Genomic DNA, 24,012 nt, shown 5'->3' with positions numbered 1-24,012 from the left:
TAACACTGATGAAAATTTCATTAGCTACCCCATCAGCTCGGCAGGTTATTTTTGTGCTGATGTTACGCAAGGGGAAAAGTTTGAAAAACCCTCGAGGGCTGTGGTTGGGGAGGGTGACTGAGTTAAACAAGGTACTAAGCACTCAACAGGTATGTAGGGAAATAAAAACATGCAGTGGTATCGTTGGTAAACCTTTGCTCTTAGTTAAAGTTACTGTTACTGCTATTAGTCATGTTAACTCTGGACAAAGATGCTGGCTTTTCACTTCTTCAGAAAGGTGCCAGACTTCCTAACGTGCAGCAAAACAATTCTGAGTGTAAACAATAAAACTCAAACTTGTTCAGGCAGCCAGCTGTAGTGCGCTGCTGCACACTCATATGACACTCATCTCACTGCAACACTAGTCTTACACACCCATTAAATCACTGAGGTATATTTAAGCTGTCAGTATTTTGCTCATTCTTTTGCTGCGTGTCTGTGCAGACATGGTTTAAGCCTTTCACCCAGACAGGCTCTCCAAGATGTGTACTTTAACCTGAACCATGACCTCCTCATCCTAAACCTCATGCTACATAGTTTTATTGCCTAAAATCGACCAGAGAAACCTGAAAAGGTCCAGAAGTCAAACTTCTACCACTGCCTGCAAAAGGTCAGAAGGTCATGACTATATCATTGATAAATAACAGGCAGTTGATGCTTACAGATAATGACATCATCACTAAAAGCCAATCCAGTGGTCTTGTGAACCCCCACCTAATGCTGACCATATACCGTATATAAAAGATATGTGAGTGGAGCTACACCTTGGTTCTTTTTAAAAGCCAGCAGGGGGCGAATTGAAAGTCTACTCTTTGTAAATTATGGTCTCAGCTGGAGACCAAAAGCAGGATGTGACAGGTCAGATATGCAGACATGAAAAAGAGCCCAGAAGTTTTAGAGTATTTCTCACAACTAGTTTAATTAATACACATGTGTCTGTGGGAAAACAGGTGCTTCCACGGGGAAGTCTTAAAGTACTGTCATGTTGTTGTTTGGATCCTTGTTTTCTGTTTTATTTCTGTTCTTCTTTTAATATTATTTAGAAGTATTCTCCCCAGTGTTTCTGTCATCCATCCCCTCGCACTATTAAATACATGTTTTCTTTTGTTTATGAGGTGTTGATAACAACCAATTAACAGTTTGCTTTTCATTCAAATTATCTGCATGTGCTGCATTTAGGAATTCTGTGTTTTTCGGTTTTCGTTAGGTGAACCACACCCTTGTGACATTTGGTTTCAAAAAACTAAAGCGGATACCACAAAAAAGTTTAAGTCTTCACAAACAGGACTTTGCAAAACACTGGGTGATCCTTTTTATACTTTTATATGCAGTCTGTGATGCTGTTAATAAGCTAATATTTCATGGTGGAAATATCAGAATTGCTCCTGTTGTATTTTGATCCCTGGGCCTGAATATTGGTCAAAATAAGATAAAAACGGAAGAAATGTTAATGCATCAGCAAAACCTGTTACAAATCTGAAGATCAACCCAGTGCTGCAATATACAATCCAACAGTCCAAAATGCTGTTGATCCACTGGAATCCACAAAAGTTTGACATGAAAAAGTTTCATGGCATTTCGGTCTGAAGCGAAGATATGGAACGCCTGGTAGCACCTACATGGCTACAAGTAACTGACAACTAAAATTCATTTTATTTGGTCTGTTTGTCTCTTCATGTTTGTTTTACATCATCAGGAGCTGCATGAATAAATGATGTGCATGCACAGAATGCATGCCTACAGCTTTTCTCCATACATAAGCTGGTTTTCATAAAGAAAGAGTGTGCACTGAGGGTGAGTGTGTCTACCTCAGGCCTACTACTGACCATGCATAACCTTTTTTTTTAGATACAACACAACATCCCGTTTCATAGAGCTTGAGCTTATATTTGTAGTCTATTGCATGTATGTTTTGCATTCATGCGCAGACTCACCTGTATTATTAGGTGTGATTTACCATTTACGAACTTATTTCTCAGTGATACAAACAGATGTTACAGTGGATTATGCTTTTTTTGTCTTTTAGTCCAAGTGCTGACTGTTACAGGCCTTAGCTCTGCACTTACACATGTGATAGGCTCAGTTTCACTTCTGTGGTTTCACATCTAAAACAAAAAAAAATCTAATTTCTATTTCTCCACTTCTGTCAGGAATATCTGTTTCAGATTTGACACAACCGTGTTGTCGAAAATTTGCTGGATCTTTCCGTTGCTCTTTGTAAAACTGCGATCACGTTTTCCGTTCTACGCCCACACGTGCACAAGTTATTAAATCAGCATCTTCACATTTCTGTAATTCTTTAATGGCTTGTTTAACACTTAATATCACACAAAAGCCTTGTGTTACTGGTTGTGTTCAGGTCTGCACAATCTGAAATCTCAGCACATTTACATGCAAACTCCCCTCTCTTGCACAATTACTGGAGAGAAATAAATAAAATGAATCCACGCATCTTTTTTTCCTTGCCACATGTGAAGGTTATTTATAGCGCTGATATAGCAGAATTAAGGTTAATAGATATTAAATAAACCAAGCATCGCCTTATGTTTGCGATTTTAATGTCTAAACATTGTTCTTTTTGCAGAATACACAACACACAGACCACTTTAAATCCATAATGCATGTATTTCTGCACTTCCTGCTCAGGGTGCTGAAATATTAACTCTCTTAAAGCCGTGGAGTGTTTTCTGTCAGGAATTATTGTCAACCCTCTTTGAAATAGCGAGGGACGGGAGCTGTGAGTTTCAGGTGCTGAGGGGGGACGTTGGGTCTGCGCCACGCTGGGGTTTTTGCTCCACTGGTGCTTCACTTCATTATTTAAGAAGCTTCAGGGGTGAAATTTCAGGTCAGTGTAGGCAATCTCATCTCAGCACATCAGCAAAATAAAACACCATCAACTTCATCATAGATGGGAGTAATTCATATTTACTGATCAATATAAACACAAGTCGGCCAAGCTAAAGATGTCCCAAGATTCGCGTGTGCTGGCTTTGGTTAACCTGGACATATTCAGCGGTCTTTTGGCTCTTAACCTTAAACCCCAAATGGGCCACAAATCTGTACTTTCAGCTTTACAAATGACTAAACAATTTCATAAAACAGCTGGGTACCTTAGCTTTAGTGGGAACTATTTTCAGATGTGCACTAACACACATTTGAGCAGTTTGTAAGTTATTGGAACAGATTAACATCTCACCGAGTGCTGCACTGATGTGTTTAAAGGCATTTGTGGAAACAGTTTCATCGTTTCCCACTACAGAAAAAATAACCTGCCGTGAAGTAAAGTTTGCTTATCGTTTTTTATGCGTTTCTGTGGGTGTGCCACTGATTTTGGGCCCACTGTGATGGAAAAATGACAACTTTTGCAAGGCTTGTTGTTCAAATTTGGTAATGATTGAAAAAAATAATAATAACAATCACGACCTTAATTCAGTTCAACATCAGTTCATCGACAGCGTTTAGGTGAGTCCTCAATTTATTTATTTATTTTATTTTTAGCTAGGCGTCATGTTCTGATGAACATGATCAGAAATCAACACAATAGCAAAAAGCTGATTTGTGCTCGTTTTGGTGGAGAGTTTCAGTGTTTTAATGTCTAGGAAAAGACCTGTATGACGTGGACGTGGTCTTTCTCTTTCACCCTCTTGTCTGTCTGCTGCTTCAGGGCACCTTTACTCAGTGTAGGTTTTTGGTCAGGACACAAATCCCTCATTATTTCTGTGTTTTCTTTGTGAGGGTATTTGCGTGTATGTGTGTGTTACATAAGACAACTGTTCATGTGGTGATAATCAAATCATTCCCATGACTAACTCAAGTGGAACTGAGGGCCTCTCAGACTCATCCTGTATGCAGATGTCACTCTCTCCCTCCACGCTCTCTTTCTGTCTCCATGTGTGTTTATTCTCCTCTGTCTCTGTTTTTCTCCTCCCACCTCTAAACTGTTCTTTTCTTCTGCTTTGCTGCACTTTTCTTTTTCACTTTGTCTCATGCACACTCTCTCCCTCTGGCTCTTCATTTGCCATTTCTATTTCTGTCTGCCTCTGAACCTTTACTATACCTTTTTCTATAAGGAAAAAATCCTTTAAGAGTATCTTGAAGTCAAACCAGCCTCATGACTGACCTTTTTCTCATAGCTGACATACACTCACTACTCACTTGTGCCCCATTTTTCCTTTTAAATTGCCTTCCTTCTTCATGCAGTAGTTTCAGCACGGTTCTGAAAACATTCCTCTGAGATTTTGGTCCATATTGACATGGCTGCATCTCACAGTTGTTGCACATTTGTCAGCTGCACACCCATAATGACAAACTCCTGTTCCACCATGTCCCTGTGGTCATAGAGATGGAAATGGGAAGCATAAAAAGCAGCCTGAACGTTTAATACAAGGCAGGAGCCATGCTTGTGTGTTTTTTCGCCAAATTCTGACCTGACCATGCAAATGTCACAGCAGAAATTGAGACTCCTCAGATCAGGAAGCGGCCTCCTAATTTTCCATTGTTCAGTTTTGGTGATCCTGCATGAACTTACAGGTGTGGTTGTCTGCTGCTGTAGCCGATCTGCTTCAAGGTTTAAAGTGTTGTGTGTTCAGAGGTGCGATATTTGAGTTACTGTTGCCTTTCTATCAGCTTCATGCAGGCTGTGACCTCTGGCACCAAAACAAAATGCTGCTCACTGGATATTTTCTTGTTTCTAGAGATGGTTTTGTGGAAAAATTCCAGTAGATCATCTGAAGTACTCAGAACAGCCTGTTTGGCACCAACAAACATCCAATATTCAAATTCACTTAACTTGCTGCCATGTGATTTATATGTTAACAAGCAGCTGATGAGGTGTAACTAATGAGGTGACCTGTGAGTGCATATATTTAGAAATTTAAGTAAACATTAAAAAAAAAAAATTGTTTATTGTAAACGTCTTCTTTTGGCCAACCTGCAGTACCTACACAGGCTGTGGCAGGACTGGAGATACCCACGACAGCAAGAACCACCACAAACGTCAGTGTATGCATTTTGGCAAGCTATTACAGCTTCTTTTATTTTACTGAATATGTGAATTTTAAATTGGGTCACCTTCACTAAACACATTCCGTCTATTGTCTTCTGCTTATCTGAGGTTGGACCGTGCTGGAAGCATGCTAAGGCAAGGAATTCCAGACATCCTTAACCCCAGCCACACTCTCCAGTTGGGAGAAGTACACAGGGCAGTCAATGTACGTGTCCATTGAGTTCTGGGTCTCCTCTGGGATTTCCACCGTTAGGTGTTCCAAGGTTTTTAAGATGTGGAACGCCACTGTCACAAAATGCAAACATTTGACTGATTTTTCAAGTGAATCGTATTTGTATTTAAAAATAAATAAATAAAAATCTTCAGGCAATGCTATGACACTCAAATAAGTATAAATTACATTTAATCCCTTTAGTTATATCATCACATATCCCGCTGCATTAAATGCATTAGTAGGTAGAGTTCAGCTGACTTTCTCGACCCAGTCACGCAGCCGTGTGTGTTGCTGTCATCTCTTCAGAGACCCACTCAGCGTGGTTACATAATGGCTGCTGCTCCTGTGGCCCCAGAGCCAGTGGAGGGTGAAGAAGGACTTAATGAGAGCTATTGGTGCGCACTGACAACTCTGCACTGAACTCTACGGACTCTGTGGCCGGACACCACGAGAAACCAGGCAAACCAAGAGTTAACTACCACCCAAAAATATATATTTCACTTGTTCAAACATGAGAATTTATCTTCAAATCACGTCCGGCTTTATGAAAACTGTAAAATCTGTTGTAGTTTAGTAAAAAATGCTGCACATAACACTGTAGTTGGAAAAAGCACAACAGCAGGATGGTGTGCTCAACTGCATAGTCTGCAGGAGGATGTTCGCTCACAGTTTAGTTATTTTAATTGGTCCTTTTTGTTTGACCGGACAATTAAATTGACAGTTTGATCACTTTTAATATCTTTAATTTGCTTTAAGAAACCCTGATACAGCAAGTGCCATATAAAGGCCAAGGTGAGTACAAACAGCAGGTTACAGAATCCGGTCAGCTGTGAACAGGCAAGTCAGGGTTAGAGAGGTCATAAACTCAGCAGTCAGTGCAGGAGGCTGAAAATGAAAGAGGAAAACAAGCTTTCACAGCCCTACGCAGACGAGGAAGTCTCACACCTTCCACAAATTAAAAAAGAAAAAGAAAAAAAAGAACAGGAGTTAACAACAAGACTTAAAAACAACCTCGTTGATTAAAAAAAAAAAGGGCAACTCAGTGGAGTACAAGAGCACAAAATATCAGACCTAAGAAAACAATGAACAACTTCGTCTCCTTACAGTAAAACTCAATCAAGGGGGAAAAAATGTATATGAATCCATTTCCACACATGCACTTCAGCGCTGGACGTCTAGACATCACCCAGCAGAGGTGAATGAACAACACAAATATCTGATGCAGTCGGATCAGACGTTAGCTCGTCTTTACTTTTCTTGTGTGCTCCCAAGTAAAAAGTCTATGTGACGCTGGACTGAAGTTTGCACCTCTGACCCAAAAGGAACATTTCCACATTTCCAGTAGTGCGAATGAATCTGAAGCAGACCATTTCCTGCTGTGTGCTACATGTGAGAAAGGAAGTCTGTGGAAAATATTCTGACTGGACTCAGAAGTTCATGTGTGGAAAGTCTTAAGATACTGAGCCGGCTTTCTCACAAAACAAACTCAGCGATTACCGACCGATTCTCCACGATGAAACAGAAAGGCGCTCTAAACTTTGGATAGTCACACGCATAAATTAAGAAATAAATACAACACATTTCGTTTAAATGCAGAGTTAGAAAATAATCTGAGCACACTGAGTAAGAGTAAAAACAACAACAACACAAATACGCAGCTTTTACACCCTTTATCTTTGTAGCGTCTTCATGGCTGACGTTCGTACGCGCCAACTTTAACTTTTTGAGGTCACAATATTACTGTAAGCAGGCAGGGACGAGAGGGGTGAGCCTTAAAATGTGTCGGCAGTTTGAAAAAGCATAAAAAAATACAAGTGGGAAAATACTGTTTGTTATTGCTCTCGATCTGAGTTACTTCAAAAAGTTAACGCCATCAAAACTGTTTGCATAAAAACACAAAACTCTCACCTTAATCATCTTAAACTCACTTGAAATTACTCGGCCGTAGCTGATTTCACACGTTAAAGAAAAAGCAAAAATAGTCTACAGTCAAGCCCAGCATCATCCCAATGAAGAGTAAATTATTTTAATCATATATTTAAAAAAAAAAAAAAGGTCAAAAATGACTTTTATTAAGGCAAGAAGTTGTATCCTCCCAAAGTTGCAGGATCTGTTCGCTTCTCTATCGTTATACTTCTATTCTCCAAAGATATGTACTCACGAATCCCAACATACACACAAAACAACAAAACGAGTGTTCAGTGTTGCTACAGTGACACAGACTCAACCCAGAACAACGTATCCTGAGATCTACAGTAGTAAACTGACTTCAGACCAGCTCTACAGACTTATTCTCCAAGCTGTCACTGTCCATCATTTGCCATCTACTGTCTCTGATGTCACTGTGAGAAGTGAGCCCAGACAGTTTATGATTGGCGACAGCCACAAAGCAGGCCAGCAAAGTCTCTAAAAAGCAGTCAGTCATGATCTCCTCAGAAAAAAAGAAGAAGAAAATAATATAAAGAGTCAACTTGTATCTCTTGACAGTTAAGATAAAACACTAGTTAGTTCAGTGTCTCGTTTAATGGCCTCGGCTGAGCAGACTTGGCAAAGTGAATACTTAATAAAAACCGACTGAGATACAGAGCTCTGAGAGTCTAAAGGAGAGCACATGTAGTTTTATTGCTTTGAATTATCTGCTTCTCAGCAGCTTTTGTCTGGTCCTAACTCCATCTGAAGGTTGTAAATTTTACATAGGACTCGCATTCAACTGTGGGACACACCAAGTCTCCATACTGAGCAGGTGAACAAGTTTCCCTTTCCATCTAAAGTCATCCCGAGGAACAAAAGATGAGCTCCAATTCCTATTTCGTGGCTTGAATTGTTGAAAGGCCATCTCTACTGCAGGACTTGGATGACATCAGAAGAGGTATTATTACTGCTGGTTAATATTAAATTAATTAAGGCTTGATGAATGAGACCGTCTCTCCTTACAGCTTAGAGGAGAAACCATCTTAGTTTGTTAATGTGAAAACAAGCAGCCTTTTAAAATTTGGTTAACTGTTCTTATTTGAAAGTCTCTACAGAGGATGTAGTTTCTTGTTTCAGTTCTTCCTTTGCGGCTACTTGTGTCCATAGAGCTGTAGGTCGAGCTGGACCCACACTTCCCCTGTTGGGACCTCGTGCAGCAGAAGCCGACGCGTCGCTGGTCCCTTGTTCTCGAACTCTTTCTTTATGGTCGCCACTGGAACCTCGGTCCGGCCCAGGAACTCTGACACGAGAAAACAGAACAGCACATGAGTTCGGAGGAAGTTATATTTATTTATTTTTCTGTTTTTAAAGAAGAAAACCATGTTTAACTTTTTATACTTTTTGTAATTATCCTGTGTACAGTTTAACTAAAATATTCACCAACAACAGCCAACGTTTAACCAGTGGGGGTGTTGAGACAGTTTCAGTGATACATGGGATGCTCTTTTAATATTTCTTTTAAACCCCACAGCAGCGTGTTCAACTAATTTCACACAGTCCCCCCGATTGATCCATGTGCTGGTGTGGACCTCTGACCTCGTGTTTGACACTCCCACCCTACACCCATGTCTTAAGAGGATTTGTCATTCTGCCACTGAATAAAATAACCATTTATCTATTTTCTACAGCTTATTCGTGTCATGGGGGCAGGAGGCACACCTAGCCCCCCCTGTCTCTAGCTACCTCCTCAAGCTTATGTGAGGCATTCCCAAGCCAGAGCAGAGAAATAATCTGTCAGCTGTGTCCTTGGTTTGTCCTGGGGCTACGTCCTGGTAGTTCACTGTGGCGGGGTGTGGTTTGTGGCTTAGCTGCAGGGAGGGGTGGAGCAGTGGGCTCAGAGAGTGTCAGGGGAGGCTGGGAACAGCCAGTAATCGTCATCTAATCATGCCTCCTCTATTTCAGGAGGATGCTGTGACCCGGAGAAGAGGGCAGTCCAGACAGGAAGCTAATGCTAACAAGCGTGCCGACCCAGCTCAGAGGGGAGAGTTGCTGGAAAGTGACTCAGTTGTAGATGAATTTATAGAGAAAATTGCCGTAAATAAATACTTAGCTTGCTCCATGACATGTGTTGGGTTCTCAATTTCATAGTTTGTGTTCGGGAGGCAACTTAATCAGACGACTTAACCAGCTCCAGCTATCCACAACCTTAAACTTTCAGTCGTGACTCAGAGATAGTGACCGTAGGTGAAGGTGGGAATGTAGACTGAAGTGTAAAACAGCAGCATTACTTTCACGGCCAGTTCTCTCTTCACCACAACAGACCGGTACAGCATCCACACTAATCTCCCACTCCACCCTCTCCTCACTCAAAGACAAGACCCCCAAGATACTTTTCTGCACTTGGAGCAGCAGCTCATTCCCAACCTGGAGTGGGAACTCCACTGTTTTCTTACAAACAAGTGTTAATAATAATTTAATTTGTATACATTTACACCATAATCTAACTATTTTATGGGCTTTTAAGGAAAGAGTTCTGAACAAACTTTAGCAATATTAATAAAATGAAATAATGTAATTAGCCGGTAGCTAACCGTCTGGTGAAAACTGGTCTTTTTCGTTGATGGCAATGCAGAGGACGTCCTGGTAGATGTCTTTGATGTGAAACTGACAGTTGAAGTTCCATTTGGGGTTCAGGGTGTCGTTGATTACTCTGGATGTGAAGATCTGAGCTCCCATGGTCACTTCACAGTAAGGGTTACTTTTACCTGCAGGAGGGAAAGACAGCAGACAGGCATGAGGAGGATGTAAGAGCAGGTAAAGAGAAAGCAAGTTGAGGATTGATTCAGATAATCAAAAAAAAAAAGAAAAAGGAAGAGTCAAGGAAAAAAAGGAAGAAGTAAAAATAAAAGTGTAAAAGTATAAAACAAAGAAACAAAAAGAAAAGAAAAAAAGCTGATGATTTGTTTTTAGTGCATTCATGCTCACCGTTGGGTTTTGCTGCCTTGAGTTCAGTGGCTTCTAGGATGGTGACGAGCAGTCTGCCGATTCCACTGCCTTTCATAGAGCGTGCTGTAAACACGTGCACAGAAAGCTTAAATGATTGTTTGAGATTATCGCGTTTAGGTGACACGAATGTGGCTCTTGGAGTGTAGACACAAACCTTGATAAACCTTGTCCCTTTTTTTCTTTTCAGTCTCAATAAATTCCTCAGACGCCACCTTAATCTTCTGAACCCACGCCGTCCTGAAAAAACACAAACACGCAGGAATTCGTACAAGCCACTGATTCACTGGCACATTTCTCTGTGCGTACGCCGACGTGTGCACATACCGTTCATTAATGTTGTCTGTTCTGAGCATGTAGACTTTGTCAATGTGTGAGATGTGGAAGATGGGCTCATCGCTGGAAGGATCTGGAAGCTTGACCAGAGCTTCGTTCAGGAGGACGGGCTACAGGAAACACAAGATGAAACACGGTCGGGCACAAACACAAAGTCTAACGTTGCCTCAAAGGAGATTTCCACTCGTGTGCATCTCTTACTGGTTTGTAGATCTTTAGCTGTACGTTATTCTTGTTGCTGAACAGTTTATCAGGTCCAGATGAGGTGAACTGTTTAGCCGCGTACGTTAAAAGCAGGAAGTCGTTGAAGAGGAAAGCCCAGAGTTCCTTGCTGCTCTTTGCCTTGTACAACTGTGACGATAGAGTGATACACCCGCACATGTATGATTAAACACTTAAAAAACTAACAACATTAACTGATTTACTTTCGCAAATCTTCAGCAAAACACGACTTTAAATTATTTAAAGCTTACTGGTGTCTGAAGATTTTACTTTGTGGTATGAGGCTTGTAACCAGTAACACTACTTCCTGGGATTTGAACCATTAAGTTTCAAATTTCATCATCCGTTATGCCCCATCCTGCCAGCCAATATGAGAACCTGCAGTGAAACTCACCTTGCCGCTGTGGAGCAGTTTTCTGGGGCCCAAACAGTTGGTAAGGGAATTAAAGACCAAATGCTGTAAAAAGCGAGAAAGTTTAAAACAACGTTTCAATGTTTTCACACAAAGATCCATGAAGGAAAAACCGTAAATCTCAATACCTCGACAGGACCGTCACAATTAACGTGGCTCTGAATCCACTCCAGTCTGTCGGAGTTCTCCTTCTCTCTTACACCCTCGTTCACCTGCACAAGGTAATCGCCCAGAAACATCACATCAGATTCTTTCAACCACAACACAGAGACTTTCTAATTAAGCGACTCACTGGGTTCATTAATAAAGGAAATGATGATCATAAAAACCTGTTTACAGAGCTCCTCCGCCCTCTCCAGCGCCTCTTTCAAAGGACCTCGGTCAGCATGACCCTCTGCAGTGCACTCCAGGATCTGCACAAGTAAATACACTAATAAGCTAATCGTGCTCACATTTGACGTTAATTTTATTAACAACTATTTTCCATCACTAAAGAGTGTCTTTCATTGGATACTCTGTCGATGAACATGCACTGTACAGTAGTAATTTTGACTACTTCTGGCAGTGGAAGCTGATACCTGGTGCAGAATGAGAGCTTACCGTGATAACTTCTGATCACGTCCCTGAATGTAAAGCTCTGGCTGAAAATACTCTCCAGGGAGAACATTCATACTTAAAGTAAAAGTATCGTAGAACTGGAAAAAAGCGCTTGCATAGTCCGTCACTCTCCACACCCTTATAAATTCTGTTTTTGTATATTAATGTGAGTCTAAATATTTAAAACAGCTAACAATAAAATAATAGATACAATTATGACAGAATTTATAAAACAACCAGAAAGTCAAATGCAGCCAGTTAAGGCCACACTTGAAAACGATGGCCTACGTTTTTGATGTGCAGTGGGTAGCGAGTGATCCTCTGCATTGGTTTCAGCAGGAAGCTGGACAGCGGCATTCCTTTACACCTGTAGTCTGTGGCGATTTTCTAAGAGAAAAAAGACAACATTAAAAGATTAACAGATACATTCTTGTCTTTCAACAAAACCGGAACCCCTAAAATTCCCAAACTCTAAATGGAAAACATGAAGCTCTCATTGGAAGCGGACAGGATGTGGGAATCCCTCCTACCCTCATGAAGTCCTTAAAGTCTGAATCATTGTCAGTGCGAGTCTGCAGCAGTGTGGCGCCGTTGAACTGGGATGAGCAGAAACGGATGTAGGGCTGCATGTGGGACAGCTCGGCAGCCAGGATATCTCCAATCATCCCCACTGGATTGTTCTCTCCACCCGTCTTCTTACGAACGCGGAGCGCCCTGCACACATACACAAGACAAACCCCCAACATGCTTTTTTACACTGAAAAAAAATCTGCACAAACACTCTTCACAGCATTTCCTCACGCTATCAGAAACACTGTCGCCTCTTCTCTGCCCACAAGGTATTTACTTGACAAATTTTGAGTTGCAGGCCAGCAGTTCCTTCCAGTTGACAAAAATCATGCTCATCTCTGACTCATTCAGCCGGCCCGACGCAGACATGGGCTTGCAGAAAACCTACACAAGCAGAGGAAAAAGCCACAAATATTACAAAACACACCAAGTCCCAACTCACACACACAACACCGTAAGAACTGCAGCGTGTAACTTTTCTTGGTGTGATTTTTGAGAACGCTACTTTTTGCTTTTACATGTATTATTCAGCAGATTTGTGTGAAATTACCTCCAGCACTATCTGCAAATCTTCCACATATTTTTCCTCAGTTTCTATCAGCTCATGGATGTAACCTTGCCTCTTCTTCTCTTGAGGGCTCAGTGAATCCAGGCTGTTCAAGTCCGCACACCCTGCAAAACAGGAGCAACACCCAGAGGAGAGGTTTGCATGAAAAAGAAAACCAATAGCCCAGGTTTGCGTTTACTGCCTCCTGCTGGAAGTGTCTGCACAGGAAAACAAAAATGATTCCTCCTCTGTACCCTCTCATACATTACTTTCAGAAAGGTTTAAAAAAAAGCAGGTGGCAGACGACAACCGTCTAACACACACTTACCTGATACAGGGCGCCCATTCATCCACTGTGAGGATCCCATGCAAACTGACTGCTCATCCCCTATAAACTCCTTTCTTTCCTCTCCCTCTCTTGTTTCACTCTCATCTGCTGTGTCATCCCAAAGGTTTAGAAAGTGAAATCTGTTCTGTGAATCCATTGCTACGACTGATTGTAGCTGTCTGGCTGTTCGCTCAGTGTGATTGTACTCTGTCTCTCCTGTCAAGTTTGGCTCTTTCTGTGCCGTTATCTTCTTGCTGGGATAAATCCGTTTGTACCAAAACAGGAAAGGGAGTCCTTTTTTTTTTTCTTTCCCAACCTTGAATTGGGGGGGGGGGGGGGGGGGGGGGGGAGAAGGTGGATAAACCTGACCTTCTCCTATTTTTCTGCACCTTCATCCATTAATAAGTCTATAAAACTGTGGATATTCACATGTTTTTAGATAAGGTAGCCCAGTACAGGTTGGCCAAAGTCACATAGATAACATTAAACATAAGCAGAGAAACAAATCCCAACTATTCAAGAAGCAATCCTTTGGGACTAAATTACAAATCAGATCCATGCATGTAAACAGAGAAAAAAATAAAAATAAAAAAAACAAAAAAAACCCAAAAAAAAAAACCACAAAAACAAGGTGAGATGGTTTTCATCTATTCGGTCATCTTAATCGTGTGGATTTTATTGAACATGTAAACACTGAGCACAACTCACACAATCTTTATTTTATTTATTTTATTTCAGATTCAGAAAATATACCACACAGATCTTCCATCACCTTTGTAGCACAAATGTTTGGTATATCTTTAAAGTCAGTTGTGCAAACACTGTTAGTGTTGTTCTCTATGGCAGCCTTTCACCTGAAATCCCAACAAATAAACTGTGATAAAACAAATACAGGCTCTCCCCACTCCCAAAAACGTAAAAAACCCTTTAACAATGATTAGCTCTTCTTGCATTACAGGTCATCAAACTCTTTTGTACCATTTCTAATTTCTCCCTGGAGTCAGTGCACCAAGAGAGCATCCACAGGATATAAAGTCTTTCACCCATTGATCTGAATTTATCCCCAATCCCAACATTAACCAGTACCTCTTTATTTATTTTAATATGTAACCTGTGGTTAACACTATCAGCAGACATGCATTCACTCCCTTCCACAATAAAATCACCCTGAGCAGCAGCAGAAAAGCAGCATTCATTAATATAAAGTGCAGCACTCATCTTTAAATATCACCTCTAAAAACAAGGCTTACTGTAACACCCTTTTTACACATGCACCGCAGTCCTGAACCTTTCTAGACCTTAACTATGTGAAAATGCAAAATCCAAATGCAGCTGGATTGAACATAAACTGGTCTTTAACCAGATGGTTGTACCATCAACTGAAACAAAACACCTGTAACACCTTAAATGCAAATGAATCATCAGGTTGTTATGACACTGAAACTTTGAATCAATAAAGTGGAAAAAGTATTGACAAAAAACATCTAAAGATGAAGTTGTGGCCATTGAAAGGATTAAACTGACACTAGTTAACTCTGAGAAAACAAAAGAAAACATGAAATTATTGCTTTTAGATATATGGACTTATTAGTTTCACACTTTGGTTAAGTTTAGGATAAACAAACCGGTTTAGCATTGTAAAACCAAAAACAAACAAACAAATGAAACCCATAAAAAACAAACAAACAAACAAACAAACAAAAAAACTTTTTCCCCAGTTACAAGACCGAGACATCACAAAAATGTGATTGGACACTTGATGTTTGTAGGAATAACACCAGCAGAGAGATAACAGACAGTGCAAACACATCTGAAGGAAACATTTTCTGTTGTGTGCTACAAGAAAGAAAGAAAACTTCAAGGGACAACATTTCAATCTGGAGTTCATGCGTGACAACAGGCCATGTCTTTAATGGTTTACTCACTCTAAAGCCGTTTTCCCACATGAACTTTGGGAAATTTAGCAAGAATTAAGTCAGAATATTTTCCTTTCTCACATATGGCACACTCCAGGAAATATTTTTCTTCAGATGAGTCCATATTTGGTGTGATTTAAGTGAGTGAACTGCCTGTAAAAAGCATGCAGGAGGTAGAAACATGACACCCACCATCAGCTTTGCAGTTTGCACCATCTAATGCACCTCGGTGAGGCAAGTCCTAGAAACGTTTGCTGCTGTAGTCTAAGTTTGATGCAGATATGCTCATACTGGATTCTTTGTTCCCTTTTTGAATCACTTTCATTAAGACAGCAGGTCAGACTTTATAACATTTCACTGGAAGGACAGCAGTCGGACCTTTTCAATCCTCCTCAAAATTATTCACATTTTTGAGGTTTATCATGATCTCAATCTTTAGTATGAAACAAGAGTTAAGGCAGCTGCAGTAACACTTTACCATCATGTCTGATTAAAGACACATCTCTGAGGAACAGTTAGGTTTGTGTGAGCAGAACTCCAGAAACTGGAGAGCCAATAACGGAAAAGAGAAACATATGACAGAGACAGGTTTGGGCTGAATGAGGGAGGAAATGTGTCTACCGAAGGAAGAAGAAGCCACAGAGAAACCCACTATCACTCAGCGTCAACTTTTACAATAAAAAAAAAAAAACAAAAAACCGAAGGAATCAAAAAGTCACAGAATCACCACAAAGAGTCATGAAAAACTAGCTTCACTCCCAAGTTAATTTACTCAAGCCCCCCTCATTTTTAATTTTTCACCTGCTGCTTGAGGTTGTCTTAAATATAGTGAACAAAATGAAATTTGCTTAATGGGAGAAGTTAGAAGATAAGTGTCCAATCACTTCAGCCCGTCAGAGCAGAGTGTGATAGTGGGTCTCTCTGAAGTCGGGAGGTGAAGAGGGAGAAGAGGTGGAGGAGGAAGAGTCTTTCTACCACCCTAAAAAGAGAAACAAACGAAGAACAAGAGAGAGGGAGAAATACAGATTGGGAGGGGGGGAAGACGGTCAGTGTGAAGAAAAGTGTGACAGACGAGCTGATAATAAACTATCAAGGGTCGCAGATAGGCAGGTACGGGTAAATGAACAAACACTTAAGAATAGTTAGTCATACAGGTTTGAAGCAACATGGAAGAGAGATTTACATACACTGCTGACTGGGGTCAACGTCCGCCGTGGTCATCTGAACATAATTGGTGGGGAACAATCCAGTAACCCCGTTGGATTCTCCTTTCCACCAGTCAGGGTTACTCTTGTCTAAAACGTTGATCAGTTGCCCTTTAGAGAAGCTCATCTCTTCCCCATTGGCGGCTGTGTAATCATATATGGCGATCACCTGGCAGACTGAATATGAAGAGGACAGTGAGGTTATTATTTTTGCCTAGTCCACGCTGGTATTTTATTAATGCTGTAAAATGCATGCTGCTTTGACTTTTGCCCTCCCCCAGTGACTTAAAGTGGTGTCTGTGTGTGTCTGCGTTACCTGGTTGAGGTGCTGGTGTGGACTTGCCACTGCTGGATTCCAGTACTTTAACATGAGTAGCAGGGAACCAGCCCTTCTGACGCTTTTTACCACGAGCCTGGAGTCAGAAAATACAAACAGTCACTGGCTTTCAGTGAGGTTTTAATCAGACTCACAATTTTTTTTCCCAAAGTTCATGATTGCTTGAGTGTTATGCCAAAACAAAAGGAATGTTTATGTCCGAGCAAATAATCATTTCATTTTTCTCCCAAAGAAAAAAAACACCTCTGCTAGTCAGAGTCAATAAAACAGACCTCTCAGTCTGCTTTTCACTGCTGGTACCTTTTAGAAGCTTTTGGTTAAATTATCTGACAAATAATGTGATTTGCTGCACAGTTCATTTTACTAACACAACATCCAGCGACTAGTTGTGTACAATACTGCAAAACTTGGTACTGATTTGAACCAAGTAAATAGGCCCAGTATCACAGATACCAAGTATCTTTGAACAAGGCAGATGGGCATGCTGGGAATTCTAATGTGCAGGAATGTGGAAAATGTGCAGGAACCTGTTGAAGTCAACAGTGCAACAGCTTGTGTGATCATTGTGTGTTTGTTGTCCAGCAGTATAATAAATTATGTTTAGCAAAGAAAAAGATAAAAGTGGTTCTCTAAGGAGGAAGGAGAAACGTAGGCAGAATGAGTACAGCCACAACTTTGGAGATGAGTGCTGTCAATGACTTTGTTGAGTGCAAGGCCTGAAAGAGGAAGATGAGTGACTGAAACACTTCTTATATGTTGGAAATATGTACTCATAGTGGAATATGTGTGTGTGAAATATCTATAAGCTAAATAATGAGGAATTTTATAAATGAGTGTGCTTGTTATACGGTGACCAATCCACTCAGTCTGTGAGGACCTGTGGTTAACGGGCTTCTCACCGTTGTTCGTGCTTATAGACATTCGAGTTGTCTTTGTGCCTTTGTGTCAGCAAGGATGAATCTGTTTTGGGCTTGTGGTAGCCTAGTTAAAAAAAAAAAAAAAAAAAAAAAAAGACTATAACTTTAAAAACCCCTAAACGCTGACCTGCAGTTCACCAAGCCACCAGCCTGAGACATCCTTGCTGAGGATGAGGATGAGCTGGCCATTTTCCAGATTCAGCTGCTCAGGACCAGTAGAAGCGTGAGGTCTAGTAACCTGAGCGACCTCTGTGGACATAAAACACAAACAACTTATTTCAGAAAAATGTACAATCAGGACTTCAACAAAACATGTTTGAAATTTAGAACGTTACCTTGCTTTTTCTTTCCAGATGTGCTCGATGTCTGAAAATAAAAGATGGGTTTATATTTTAGTATGTGTTCTTTTATAACCCTTTATGTTATAATGCAATCTATTATGAAATTGTCACAAACTGAAGTCTTAAATAAGACCTTCCCAAATTATTTATTGCAGCAGACCAGTTCATGCCCCGTGTGTGTTATGTTGAGTGTTCTTACATCTGTCTCTTTAGGTTTGACGTAGTTGCTGGGGAAGACGCCCGTGCGGTTTCCTATCGAGCCGTTCCACCACTCTCCATCTCTCTTGCTCACCAGGATCACATCTCCCTCTTTGAATGTCAGATCACCGGACTGTGGAGACTCGTAGGTGTACAAGGCCACAAATTCTGGAAAAGAAAAAGAATCAAAAAGACTAAAACACAACAATACAGCTACAGGCCCACGTGTTGTTTACATCGATAAACTAACCTCCATCATAGTCCAATTAAAAGAGTCAACAAATCCTGAATGATAGCAGATGAACAGTAATGTTGAATTTTGAATGAAGCATATATTATCTAAATAAATGTGAAAAGCTAAACAAATCGACATCAAGGAGGGAAAATTTGTGTAGTTTAGGCTGTTCAATCATTTAATCTTTATAAAATGTTAAAATATGATCCCAAAAAGTTGATTCTGTTCATCTGGACGTTGAGTTTTCAGTGGGAGAAACGTTTCTTTGCTTATCCAAGTGACTTCCTCAAACAGACTGTCAAACAGACTGCATACAGTTTGGACTCTTAGTTGTATTCAATATCAGGAAGCGCAGTTTACATTTCACAAGACTTTTTACTTTACCTTCAAGCTGCAGGCTATCCCCATCAGGAGCATCAGCAGAGGAGCTCTTCACACTGTAAAGACAGAGACAATATTACAATACATACATGCATAGTAGTCTGGCAATCCACCCATGCATCTCCCAAAACTTATGACGCCACACGCAAAGTTTAACTAAAGAAATGCAAACCTTTCTAGTCATTGGGGAATCTGCTCAGGCCTTCGTAAACCTGCTGTCTCATTGTTTTGGTCACCAGCCAAATGTCACAAACACAGATGAACCTGCACTTGACTGACTAGTAAATCAAGAGCTTAAACTTCAGGCTCAGTTTCCTACAATACCAGCTGGAATCAAAGTGCATATCCTGCTGCACCTGTGAATGTAGGTGACTGGTCATGTTATCATGCGGCTTGACTTGACTGATTTAGTTTGAGATAATGGCACCAAAGTTTACATATGGAAGGCACACAGGATTACAGAGTTTATGCAAATTAATGGAGATTAATTAATTAAACAAAAGACAATGAAGTATGTTTTTCTGTTTTACTGATTTTACATAAGTACACAAAGCCAACGTTCCCACCATACAACAGACTGTCTAAATCAGGCTGGCCAACCCTTGAAAACATATCTCCTTATGTTTACATTTGATTGAACGTGAAAGGTGAAAAACTGTATTTTTCACATGATCACTAAGACTTGAATTCAGCCGTGTGTCAGTAGTGAATAATGTTCATCCACACAGGAATTTTCTGCTTATTAGTGGTCTAAAAGAGGTCTAAATTATACAAAGTGTACAACCTCAGCTTGTCATGAAGGCTGAAGTTCAGATTAAATCTGCTTCAAAACTAAAAGTTAAAATGCTAAAATGATTAATGTTAAACAAGAAGAGATGTGTTTTCCCCTTTTATACATATATATATAGTGATGGTAATAAGAGTGATATAGTAATAAGAGTCATTTTTAAAGAGTAAACCATAATAAACCAAATATTAACATTTTTGCAGCCTGAATTACTCTTTAAGCTGCGTATTTCATTACAGTAAAGTTTCAGGAAGAAAGTGTCTCCTAAAAGGAAAGGGAAAAAAAAAAAAATCATTCTCAATGAGGCTTGTTAGTATTATCAGAAACTAAAATAACAGTAAGCGTTTCCATTTCCAAGGCTATAAAAGACTGTTGAGATTTTGAATCCAAATCCAAGAAGGAAAAAGCTGCTGATGTCTTAGAAAAAGTAAAGATCCACACATAAGCAAGTACTTACTTTGAACCCTCATCTTCTCCAATAGGTTTCACATATGTTTTGGGGAACCAGCCCTGTTCGTCGTTCAGTTTTCCCAGCCACCAGTTCTCCTGCTGCTCCAATACCTGAATCACATCGTCCTTATTAAAGTTCAGATGACTATCTGTCTTTGCTGTCCAGGAACAGAGCGCCTGGGCTAACAGGGTACCCACCACCCGCTGATGAAAAGATAACAGCACAGAGAGGTTGAACCTATCCACATAATAATTATACAGTTGTAAGGAGCAGTAAGTGCTGTGTGAAGCCCTCACCTGTTCCTGACTCTCAGAAGTTGCAGGGTTTGGAGAATGTGTTGGTGTGAAGGCGGATTTTGTCCCGGACACTTTGGCAGCCTTAAGAGCATTACTAAGCTGTGACTGCAGCGGTAGTTTAGCAGGAGGAGCAGGAGCAGTGCTATCAGCTGTATTCGATGGGCCCACTCTCTCGACGTAGCTCTCTGGGAACCAGCCCATCGTCCCCTGCTTGCTGCCATACAGCCAGCCTTCCTCTCGCTCTGTCGTCTCATCAACCTGAGCAGAGGAGAGAAGGTTTGAGACAGGAAAGTTAAAAGCTGAGGGTCAAAAAAACAACAACAACAAGAAAAAAAAAAGAAAGAAAAAAAAAGAAAAGAAAAGAGTGAACCCCTGATTTTATTCCTACCTCGATGATGTCATCTGTTTCCAGGCTGAGCTCTTCGTTGTTTCGTGCAGTAAATGGGTAGACTGCTTTGAAGGATGTGAGCGATGCTGACTTCCTGTGCTGCTTGGCCCTCGGCTGCCCGCCTGTAGCACCAAATCAGACATCATAAAGTGAAGTGATCTATAAAACAAAGACAACAGAAGCTGATAAAGGTTTCAAAACATGCAACTGTCCCTCACACCTTTCCGCTCCTCCAGCCCTCTCAGCAGAGCTTGAATATCAATCTTCCCTCCTGTTTTAGGTGGTTGCTGCTGCTGCTTCTGCTGACGAGACGCCTCCTCCTTCCGCTTTCTCTCCTCTTCAGCTTTCCTCCTCTTTTCTTCCTCCTCCTTTCTCTTCCTCTCCTCTTCTGCCCTTTTTCTCTCCTCCTCACGCCTCTTCCTCTCCTCCTCTTGCTGCTGATGAAGCCTTCTCCTCTCTTCTTCCCGCTTCCTCTTCTCCTCCTCCTCCTGCTTTCGCCTTTCCTCTGCGTCTCGGAAAGCTGCTTCAGCAGCCCTCTGTCTTCTCCTCTCCTCCTCCTCTCTCTCCCTTCGGCGCTCCTCTTCCCTTCGCACCTCTTCTAACCTTTTCCGCTCCTCCTCTAACCTCTTCCTCTCCTCCTCCTCCCTTCTGCGTCGTTCCTCCTCTTCTCTCCTTCTCTTCTCCTCTTGCCTCCTCTCCTCCTCCAGTTTTCTCCTCTCTTCTTCTAGCTTCCTCTTCTCCTCCTCCAGCTTTCGCCTCTCCTCCTCCTGCCTCCGCCTCTCTGCTTGGCGCTGGCGCTCTTCTTCTTCTCTTTTCCTTCTCTCCTCTTCCTCTCGTTTTCTCCGCTCTGCCTCCTCCCTTGCTCTGAGCTCTCGTTCTGCCTGCTCCTTGGCAGCCTGGATGAGAGCCTGTCTCTGTCTCTCCTCCTCTTCCCTCTGTTTGGCCTCCCTCTCTTCCTGAAGCTTTCTCTGACGCTCCCTTTCCATCCTAATACGCCTGTAAGTGAGAAAAAAAAAACAAGCTTTAAAAGTCTGAACATTAAAATGAAAAAGTTATTTGTGATGATGTGAGAAAATATTCAAAACAACCAAGCTATTTCTCACAACCACCAATATATCAGGGTGCACCACACCTTCCACCCCAGCCCAGAAGAATTTGATCAGAGGACTGGAAAGTTGAGTTTATAAGGCATACACACCTCAAATTAATGCACTATTAACTGGTCATTATTTGTTTATTTGTTTATTTGTTTATTTATAAGGAACCCCATTAGCTTCCACAACAGTGGTTGCTAGTCTTCCTGGGGCCCAAGCCATCAAATATCTCCAAATAAAATGTTACAACAATTAGATCTACAGTAAAGTTTTACAATACTGAAATGTAAACATGTGAATATTAAAAATTATATAAAAGCAGAAAACCAAAACAAAACACTCAAACAAAATACACAATTTCCATTACAAGTGATATTACCCTCTACAATTTTTACAAATACATTAAAAACTGCCTAAATAGGCTTTTAGGTGATTTTTAAAATTATGAATTGAAGCCAATTCTCTTATTGCCTCAGGCAACTTATTCCACTGAAATGATGCTCTGAATATAACAGTTTTTCAAAAAGTTACTTTTAACACGAGGAATTACTAAATTGTGGTTGGTTGAGAATCGTGTGGCATGATTATGAATTTCATCTGGATACTGCAACTGAGCACAAAAAAAGTGTGGTGTGTTTAACAGTATTGTTTTCTTTAAAAATACAAGTAAGCCATAGTATAATTTAGCTTGTACAGAAAGCCAAGAAAGTTTATCATGCATTTTGTCAATACTTGTATAGTATGAACACCTTAACACTAATCTGGTCGCCCTATTTTGGACTAACTGAAGTCTATTCAGATCTGTCTTATTAGCTGCAGACCAGATGATTGAGCAGTACTCTAGATGAGATAATACTAATGCGTTAATGACATCTTTCATAACTGAAGTAGTAATATAAAAGGAGCATTTCCTAGCTATAGCTATGCCCTGTCCCATTTTCTTAATAACAGAATTGATGTGCTGAGACCATGAAAGGTGGTGGTTTATGGTAACACCAAGTAATTTAATCTGGGTAACCTGTTCTAATGCCGATCCAGCTATGGAAAGATTTAGTTGTGGACTGTTGATTAAACGTGCTCTACTTCCTATTAACATGGATTTGGATTTAGTCACATTTATAATCATGTTGTTTTTACTTATCCAATCAAACACATTCAGCAAATCTAGTTGTAATACGCTTGTCAATTCAGAGTGGCTACTGGCTGAATAAAACATGGTGGAATCATCAGCGTACATTACAAGATGAGATTTATCCAGGACATACGGCAAATCATTTGTAAAAACTGAGTAGAGAAGTGGACCGAGGCAGCTGCCTTGGGGTAGACCACAGTTCATTTCACGGCCCTCCGAGAAATAACCATTATAATAAACCTTTTGCCTTCTTCCAGACAGATAACTTTCCATCCAGCACAAAGCAGCTGGTGAAAATCCATAACATTTTAGTTTATCTATCAGTAGATCATGATTTATTAAATCAAATGCAGCACTAAAATCCAGAAATACCACCCCGGCCAAATTCCCTTTATCTAGGTATTTGTACCAGTTATCTGTCATGTGAATGAGAGCTGAACTGGTGGAATAACCAGGTTTGTAGGCATGTTGAAACTGAGTGAGTAACTGATTTTCTATTAGATAATGTTGAATTTGTTCGTAGACAATCCTTTCCATAATTTTACTTAAAATGGGTAGCAGACTGATAGGTCTGCTGTTGACACCATTAAAAATGTCATTCTTGTTTTTAGGAATCGGAATTATTTTCGATTCTTTCCACTGCGATGGAAATAAGCTGCATGCCAGAGATTTATTAAATATGTGACATATAGGAAGGGACACAAACTTGGCTGCAACTTTGAGCAGTTTACTGTCTATGTTATCAGAACCGGAGGATGTATCATCAGGAAGTGATGTCAATAAGCGCTCTACCATCTGCACGTTCACTGCCTCAAACTTAAATTGGCATGGTTTATTATTCATGATAACATCCTGTATAAGACGACAGGATAAGGTGGGATCGCCTTTGCTCATATTAGATTTTAAATTTGTTATTTTATTGCTGTAATAATTCACAAAATAATTGGCAATATCCTTGGCTTTACTTATAAACGTACCACCCGTGTGGATGTGAGGCATCACCGGAGCAAGATCTCTACCCATTATATTATTTAAAACTTTCCACACCTTTTTGCTGTCCTTATTGGCCTCTTTGAGCTTAAGTTGATAATATTCTTTCTTTTTACGCCTATTCAATTTAGTTACTTGATTTCTTAACTCGCGATATCTT

At 40.5% G+C, this 24,012-nt stretch overlaps 1 protein-coding gene across 1 annotated transcript in view; it reads right to left on the bottom strand.

Moving 5' to 3' along the window:
* Positions 1-5,573: 5,573 nt before the first annotated feature.
* Positions 5,574-24,012, bottom strand: part of itsn2b (intersectin 2b) — a 38,259-nt gene continuing 19,820 nt past the window's right edge. Inside the window, exons 18-40 of the mRNA XM_085267617.1 lie at positions 20,857-21,632; positions 20,637-20,758; positions 20,249-20,506; positions 19,959-20,155; positions 18,718-18,770; positions 18,100-18,266; positions 17,895-17,925; positions 17,687-17,808; positions 16,622-16,718; positions 16,288-16,482; positions 12,860-12,981; positions 12,587-12,693; positions 12,270-12,453; positions 12,028-12,126; positions 11,472-11,555; positions 11,271-11,354; positions 11,125-11,187; positions 10,710-10,859; positions 10,500-10,618; positions 10,330-10,412; positions 10,155-10,238; positions 9,761-9,934; positions 5,574-8,469 (exon numbers count right to left, since the gene is read on the bottom strand). Of these exons, the coding sequence (XP_085123743.1) occupies positions 8,321-8,469; positions 9,761-9,934; positions 10,155-10,238; positions 10,330-10,412; positions 10,500-10,618; positions 10,710-10,859; positions 11,125-11,187; positions 11,271-11,354; positions 11,472-11,555; positions 12,028-12,126; positions 12,270-12,453; positions 12,587-12,693; positions 12,860-12,981; positions 16,288-16,482; positions 16,622-16,718; positions 17,687-17,808; positions 17,895-17,925; positions 18,100-18,266; positions 18,718-18,770; positions 19,959-20,155; positions 20,249-20,506; positions 20,637-20,758; positions 20,857-21,632 (3,520 nt within the window). The 3' untranslated portion in view covers positions 5,574-8,320. The remainder of the gene's footprint in view (positions 8,470-9,760; positions 9,935-10,154; positions 10,239-10,329; positions 10,413-10,499; positions 10,619-10,709; positions 10,860-11,124; positions 11,188-11,270; positions 11,355-11,471; positions 11,556-12,027; positions 12,127-12,269; positions 12,454-12,586; positions 12,694-12,859; positions 12,982-16,287; positions 16,483-16,621; positions 16,719-17,686; positions 17,809-17,894; positions 17,926-18,099; positions 18,267-18,717; positions 18,771-19,958; positions 20,156-20,248; positions 20,507-20,636; positions 20,759-20,856; positions 21,633-24,012) is intronic.

This window comes from Mchenga conophoros, linkage group LG1, assembly GCF_057382185.1.
Source record: "Mchenga conophoros isolate Kocher_MC1m ecotype Shallow Benthic linkage group LG1, M_conophoros_male_GT1.1, whole genome shotgun sequence".
In the NCBI taxonomy this organism is placed as follows: domain Eukaryota; kingdom Metazoa; phylum Chordata; class Actinopteri; order Cichliformes; family Cichlidae; genus Mchenga; species Mchenga conophoros.
This window is presented reverse-complemented; position numbering and strand designations above follow the sequence as displayed.